Genomic DNA, 8,261 nt, shown 5'->3' on the forward strand with positions numbered 1-8,261 from the left:
ACCAGACACACTCTTTCATTTGAAGTACAAGGAAACATTCAAGTACTAACAAAGTAGGAGGGGAGCAATTTTAGATTTAATTCAAGGCCAAAAATAATCTTGAATGGATATCCTGCAATGTTACCTTTTATTCACTGAGGGGTTAAAGCCAAGGTATAGCAGATGGAAGTTCTCTGGATGGTGGCATGCTGCTGTTCCTGCAGCATTTCACCCTGTGGCATCAGCACTGTGCTTGTGTGAGAACAGCACTTTGGCAAGTAGCAAAGAACCCAAGGGTGCTGACCAAGAGGGCAAGTAGGGCACATCTTACTCTAACAGAAGTCTGGATTTGGGCCGTTTTTTCTGGGAGCTGATGCCACAAAGTCATCTTTTCCTGATGAAGGAAGAAACAGCATCCCAAATACACTTCAGTCATACCTTATGGATTCATTTCACAGATGCTTTTATAAATAAATGATATAGGCAATGGACAACTCCAACAAGACAAAAAATAACATCAGTGCAGCACACGGTAAAAGCAAAAATCTGACAGCACGGGATCAATTCTGCCACTGTAGGGAGCCCAAGTAATAACATTCATAACATTAAAGGCTGCTGACAAAGATTTGTTTTCTCTGTCAGAAGCTCAGTTGCTGTACAGAAGGCTGTATTATCTGCATTACCATCTGTCAGCATGTGCTGTAGCCCTCCAGCAGCTGGGAAGGTACAAAAGGCATTACCTTTTCCTGAGTTTGTCACAGGTTTTGGCAAGACCATTTAAAAATCATTTCAGTGCTATGGAGTTGTAAGTATGGACAAAATAATCAGCTCAAGCGTTTCAGAAGTCATATACAAATTTATAAAAAGGTGAAAAAAATTTTAAAAGTACAAAATTTGAACATTAGAAATGCTGACATTAATTCTGAGGCCTGCATAAGTTTGAATAAATTTTCACAATAATGAGAATTGGGCAGTTGGATTTTTAATGGTTTTGGAAGCATCTTTCTTTTTCTAATTGTGGAAAAACACAAATGTGTTTTCTGCTTAGTTCAGCGCATTGTATCAGCATGTCAGAATTCCTTGTCAGATGCATCAAAATAATGTCCCAAGCCCAGCCAGCAAAAATCAATTTAGTTACAAGGAAGAGAATACATTTATTCCAGTTATTTTCAACCAGATACCCAGTCCTCCACGTTGCTTCTTGTTGCAAACCTAAGACACAGTGATGAACTCATTCTTAGCGTAGCAAAAACCAGAGAAAATCTCGCAGGTATGTTCTGCGAAGGAAAGGGAGAGCCAGAAGCTTTGGAAAGGCTCTGTACTCCCTCTACTGTTCTCTCCTATTTAAGACATGTTCAAGCCACAACAAGCAATGGTTTACTGGGTAACTGCAGGCTCCTCTTGAACACCTCTGTGATCAGTGCGTAATATACACCCGTTCCTGGCCATGAGCTAACTGATTTCATGTTCCCTCTCTAGGCTTGAATCCCAAATGACTGCTGATATCCAAACCATCCTGCAGCTTCTGCAACGGCAGTCAACACTCATTCCACCTGCCTATAGCATGGTGACAGCAAGTGCAGAGTATCAAGAGCCAGCAGTCCGGGTCATACAAAAGCTTCAGCCTGCAGCATCAATTAAAACAGACAGAAGTTTCAGTCCTTCGTCTCAGGTAAGTACGTGTCCATAAGATCAAAAGAGGTTTCCCAGTCTTTTTATCTTATGAGGAAGAAATGCACCAATCTGGTGCTGGTTCACTAGTTTAAGGAATATGAAATTACTATTTTGACCTAGCATCACCACAGTGGGCTTAAACACCACAGTTTCAGAGGCCACATTTTCTATCAGGGTTGTAGAGATTCATACAATGATCTTATAATCAGACATTTACTTCATTGTCATTTTTTTTTAATAAAAGTTAGCAGAAAAGGAATCCAAGGGGTTAGGATGTTCAGAATTATGCAATTCTGGAGTTATGCTCTAAAACAGAATTTCCTATTCCAGAATGTTGATATCCATACTCTTAGACTGGGTCTCAAGAGTAATCAGTCCTTCAGAAAGGGCTGCTAACATGTGTATCTTGATGTCACATTAGCAAGTCTGAGGGGAGAAAAAGATATCCAGGCTTCTACAATTAATCAGCAGAATTGCATTCAATTACATTAAATCAAATCCAGTACCATGTAAAAAAAATATTTCTACACTGTTTAATTTTCAAAAATGATTTTCCATCAACCATCTGAATGTGTTAATTTTGAACAGAACAAGGGCCTGGAAGAGACCAATGTAATTATTACCATCTTGTTTTTTTCTTCCCTTACAGTGTCCTGAAATTTCAGATGTTGAAAAATCAAAACTGAAATCCAAAGAATCCTTCTCAAGTGGAGTGCATCTGAACACAGCCTCAGAAGACAACCTGGCTTCGTTTTTAGACCAAGAACGTGACCAGTCTGTAGAGCCACCCCCACAGCCTTGTAAAACTTGTCTCCCGCCAATTAGGCACCCTTCCTTGCCAGAATCTTCACTAAGCACTGTAGGAATCTTGAGTCTTCATAGGCATGTTTCTGATCCTGGTCTTCCTGGGAAGTAGTACTTTTATACTATTACTTTACATAAAAATGTAAGTGCTTTTAATGGCTGTTTCTCCTTTTTTTTTTTTTTTTTTTTTTGTATTTAAATCCTCTATACTTGACTCAGGGGCTACAAGGAATATACCATTATATGCAAAAGTACTGTATATTTTCCTAAATCTGAAGCTTGTAAGGTAAAGTTGAACAGTTCTGATGTAAATATATATATACACACACTAACTGTATGTTCCAAATGTAAAACTGCCAGCATTCTCAAGGCACCTTATATTTTTTTTTTTAGTAACATGCATGTTCTGAAATTACAGTTTACATTGCATGGAGATTACCATTTACTGCTGTCATGGAAATAGTATTTTATTGTGGATATGTCTTCAGAGCAAATAGGAGACCAATAACAATAATTCATATAGAAAAACTCCTACCTGACCGAGCTAAAATTCAAGAAAAATGCTCTTCTAGCTCACTTTTGAAACTTGATTTATCTTTCTTGTAGTGAGCTTTTTCTAATACATCACAATGCGTCTGAATCTAAAGAAAGAATAAGGTAACCAAATCTTCTAGGCTTGAAACAATTAGGACAGAGAACACAGCCTCCTTTCAAACTCGTTAAAGTAGGGTAGTATTTTAACAGAGAGGAAAACTGCCATATGGTGGAAAGTATCACCATAGGTCACATCCACAAAACCGCATTAAATTGAATCATTTGTTTCCATCACATTTTGGGTTTTGATTTTTGTACTGTTATTTTTTTTAATTGCATCATAGAATTCAGCTGTGATGAGCAGACAGGTACTCTTCATCTGTCACACAAACATAATCAAATGCAATAAACCTAATTTCTATGTAATGCAGAAGACTGTGTTCCTTTTGTTCAATACAAATTATTAACAATGTTTTAATTTAAAAATGTTTTACACATTTTCGTTTTATAATTATTAGGGTGGCTGTTTGCAGTTACCTCTTTGTACTGACTGGCCCCTCTACAATGCTCACACACACACACACCCCACAGGTGCTGTGGACGTGTGCATGTGTGTATTTTATAGCTGTACATAGGTGTGTATGTATGTGTATGTGTATATATATTTATATACACACATACACACGAGTGTGTGTATATACCTACACTTACATGTAGGAGTATAGATATAGAGGTATATATATATATATATATATGTATATATGTAAAATCACTTTCAGGAACAATTGTAAACTTTCTTATTACAAAATGAGTAAGCTTAGCTTGTGTCCAAAGCTGACTACATTAGAATAAAATGATCTAAGGTCTGTAGGCTTTAAATACAGTATGTACTGTATGTGCATAATGCTTTGTGAATACTTAGATTTAATTTTATTAAAATATTATTCCGCTTCAAATGTTGTGTTTCTTTGAGAAGGAAATTATGTTTTTATTACTGCTTTCAAATATTTTTAAATATCCATATGATTTTCTAATCTTATTGATTTAATGTCAAATTCCTCTAGCATGAGTACTGTTTACAGAAAAGCATGTAATCCAGTTAGAGGGGGAGCACATGAATTTTGCCTAAAACCAAGCTAAACCCTCTGTCCAAAATCAGCGCTACAGAGAGATGCAATAGCGGCTGTCCCTCACATAGATACATTCCTTGTATGTTGGGGTCAGAATGAAACATGATACTTCAGTCATACACAGCCGGTAGATAAACCCAAGGTGGGTAAATCTTTCCTCATTTAAAATTAGTGTGAGCATTAAGCTACTGAGCATAGCTCTGCTTTACCTTTGCTTTTAAGGATACCAAAATAAATTAAGTCAATACCTTTGTCACTCAAAAGATAAACCAACCCTTCCCATACAAAATCAAATTTTCTATTGCCTCATACTGCTCTTGATTGTTGAAAGGTCCCAATGGTACAGCAGGCTGACTGTTCTTCTACCGTGATGACAGGAGGGCTGAACTTCTCAGTGCCTTGCAGGATCAGATCCTAGTATCAGAAAAATTAGAGTCCCCTGGGGCACACGCCCGTGGGGTTTTCTCTCCGTTTTGGAGAGCACAGACTCCTTTTATCCTGAACTCCCGGCTGCAAGATGCCCTCTTCCTTATCCCACTGGCTGAGGTACTAGGAAGGTGCAGACTTCCCAAACCCCCTACCACATATCCACCCTTGAACCCGTCATTTTACCCCGAAGTTCAGGCTCGTGCAGACCCTTGTCTGTTTCAGGAGCAAAGGTGTTTGGGCTCTGCAACAAACATGCTGCTTGAATTTAGTGAAGACATTGAGACCCGTTTTAAAGATCTTAACACCCATACCCTCGCCCATGGAATTGTTTGTAAAGACGTTAGCACACATCTTTCCTCCCACTAGGGACCAGTCAGAACTCTGCCTGCATATACTTCAGTGGAAACAGGAGTGTTGGATAACAAATACCTTCTGGGAGGTTTTTTGTTTGGGTTTTTTTAAACAGCAAGTGTTAAGGACTTCTGCTCTATCTCAGCCTGGTAACTAACGCTCATGTCTGTTACAAGAAACAAGTTAGCACATTTTCCAAAAAGGCATTTATTATGCTACTTTCTAAAAAGTGTGGTATAAAATAAAAATAAAATTAATGAAAAAAGTATAATGCATGAGCATTGCTTTACAAAAGGCCTTTTGTCCAATTTTATCACCTGGTATTTCTCGTTACTTCCAAGAGATTGAGCAAAACAGGTGGCCTGAGGAAGGAGCATTGGGGAGGGAAGAGTGACAACTACTGCAGTCAGTCAAAGCGAAGGAAAAGCTACACTTACTCCATTTTTTGGCTCAAAGAGACTTTGTTTCTTCCTTTGTCCTTGCACCACGGGAAAAAAAATCTCAAATGGGTGCAAATAAGGGAGACTTCTTAAAGTTATGGAGATTCTAAGCTCCCTGCCAAGAAATCCAGAAAAGATGAAAGCGTAGTTGCAACACTCTAGCTACCCCTTCCTTGCCACCGAAAGGTCTGGCTTCTCAGGTAACTTCTTTTCTTGTTGAGGTTCAATGAAGACCCACTGCTTCAATATTTTTTCCTCCAGAAACAGGTAAAAACCAGTGAGCATGGAAATTTATTAATTTTCTAAACAGCAAAAATTGCCCCTTTTATTTACAGGTGATTTTGCTGGGGGTTTTTGTGAGAGTTTTTTGAAGGGGTGGGCCTCCCTATAAGTCCAGTCTGGTTTTTACTTGATAGAAGTGGGTCTGATTTATCCAAATCAAACTAAGAATAATAATGTTAAGGGTTGTATACCCAACACAGCTGTAACAGATCCATAGAAGCTTTCAGAACTTTAGGAGCAAGTTTTCAGTTTGCTTGAGCTTAGGAACATTTGGCTATGTATATTAAAAACCTGTGGCTAAAAATAAATATAAATCATAAGCTGTAAATATAGAGAAGTCTCCTGAAAATTCAGGAATAGCTAAAGTAGCTGAAAGTACAAAAGCTACTTGTGGACAATCACTTCAAATGTGAGAGGTGAGACTGTACAGATCAGCAGAGCTCTTGATGAAGCTAATTGGCTCCTACCAGTTACAGGTGTATTTCAACATTTAAAGCAAAGTAGAGGTTGTGATGCTTTTCGATAGTTAAGCTGTGCAGCAATCTGAACTATTTGGATGTGCACATTCATCTACAGGCACAGATTTACTGTAATACACAGTAGTCCTGTGTCTTGGTCCAACTGCTGTTTCCTGGAAGCACACACCCAGCTGCATGTCTCTTTTCTTCCATGTTCCATTGCTATTCACTTTGCAAACGCATTTTCTGATCTCCCACCTCGCTGCTGGCTCTTCACAGATGGACCTCTCTTCCCTTTTCCTGCTGTAAATTGTGCCCTAGCAATTTCATGTCTCTGGTGAGCACTCATCAAAGTTCCTGTCTCATTCACCAGCGTCATAAGTAACATACAAAAAGCTGAAATGCACTGCTTGGCATAGCCTCTGGCTGCCTGCTGAGGTGAAGCAACTGGAGTCTTGCCCACTGATAAATTGTAAGTCCTCTTATTGGAGTTGCTGAGCTCTAAAATGCTGAACACAAATAGGATCTCAGGAGACTGCAATACCAGCGCAGCAGAAGGAATGATTCCTCCCATGACTGGTGTACTTAATACCACATCTGCAGATCAGCGCCCTTAATAATCCATCCTCTCTGTTAAATATTCTTTATAAATATTCACACACTGTGAGCAGCGTGTAAGAATGTACACTGCACGGTGCAGCGCAGTGGTGTGCTGTGCAGAGCTGTGCTGTGCAGCGCAGTGATGTGCACTGGCGTGCAGTGCTGTGCGCTGATGTGCAGTGCTGTGATGCGCTGTGCAGTGATGTGCAATGATGTGCACTGGTGTGCAGTGCAGTGCGATGCTGTGCGATGCTGTACACTGACGTGCAGTGCTGTGATGCGCTGTGCAGTGATGTGCAATGATGTGCACTGGTGTGCAGTGCAGTGCGATGCTGTGCGATGCTGTACACTGACGTGCAGTGCTGTGATGCGCTGTGCGGTGCTGTGCGGTGCGCTGATGTGCGGTGCAGTGCGGTGCGGTGCTGCAGCCGTGGCGGCTGGGCCACGTCCCGGCTTCCCCGCTGCGCTCCGGCCGAGCAGGGAAGGGCAGCGTCGGGTCTGCAGCGGGGCCAGGCGATGGCACTGCACAGCCTTGGTGATAGCCGAGGGGAAAGCCGTGTGCTCCTCCCCTGCACTGCCAGAGCGACTGCTATGAACCCTGACACAATTTCAATTACATCTGAAAGGGACAAAGGTCTCAGAAATCAGTGTAAATGTCCAGGAGAGCGATAGTCAGGGTATTTCCATTATTCGTGGTCAGAGCAGGAGCTCAGCCATCATCTGTGCAACCTCACACTAGCTGGAACAAACAAGTAACATTCTTTATCTCTGGAAGTCTCAAATGTCCTTTTAATGTCTGCAAACTCTTAGAGCCAGTAAAAGATTGTTTTGGAATTAATATACAGCCTGATTTACCACCACAGTGTACACAACAAAGCAAACACATAAACAACCCATCTGCACACACTGAGTCCTGCAGGCCACTGAGCAAGGAAGGCTCATGGGCCTTCCAGCTAAGGTGCTGGAGACAGAAGAAAAAGTACTAGGGGGAAGGAAATCTTTCAAGGGAAAGTTGCATAAAGTAGAAATGTAAAAGTAATGATGAAGTAACAGTGAAACTAGAGATAAGCATAAGAATGATGAAATGAAAGTAAAAACAAATGAAGTTCTTCTACAAAAGAAGCCTCCAGCTAAAGGAAGCTCCTCTGAGAGCAGACTACTGCAGCACATCTCAACGTGACAAGCAGCTGAGGGTACAATTTGAACTACAGAATACTTTAGGCTGGGAAATGACCTCTGGAGATAGCTGGCTTTCTTTTAAAAGCAAGACATTTAATCAAGGATACTGTCAAGTTAAATAATTCTACTGAGGAAATTTCTGCTACTCCTCTGAGCAATATATTCCAATGTCTAATTGTTTCTAGAGTGGATAATATTTTCGTCTTACACCTAGAGATAATTTCCTCTAGAGAAACATATTCCAATTCCCCTTTGTCCTATGTACCCCAGTGAAGAATCATCCAAATTTTAGGAGCTGAAGAAGTGTTGGTGTCCCAAGACAGGTTCTTTCACCCAGTTAGCAAGAGACTGATCTACACAGAGAATCAAGGTATTTGATTTATTTACAGTTCTGCCTTGCA

The 8,261-nt window shown here is 40.3% G+C and overlaps 1 protein-coding gene across 3 annotated transcripts in view; it reads left to right on the top strand.

Annotated features, from left to right (window-relative positions):
* The window catches only part of KCNH7 (potassium voltage-gated channel subfamily H member 7), a 206,896-nt gene extending 202,958 nt beyond the window's left edge, over positions 1-3,938 (top strand). For all 3 annotated transcript variants that reach the window (XM_030952660.1, XM_030952662.1, XM_030952663.1), the window contains 2 exons: positions 1,459-1,651; positions 2,303-3,938. In XM_030952660.1, the coding sequence (XP_030808520.1) occupies positions 1,459-1,651; positions 2,303-2,569 (460 nt within the window). In that variant the 3' untranslated portion in view covers positions 2,570-3,938. The remainder of the gene's footprint in view (positions 1-1,458; positions 1,652-2,302) is intronic.
* Positions 3,939-8,261: the final 4,323 nt, after the last annotated feature.

The sequence above is a fragment of the Camarhynchus parvulus genome, chromosome 7 (assembly GCF_901933205.1).
Source record: "Camarhynchus parvulus chromosome 7, STF_HiC, whole genome shotgun sequence".
NCBI lineage: Eukaryota > Metazoa > Chordata > Aves > Passeriformes > Thraupidae > Camarhynchus > Camarhynchus parvulus.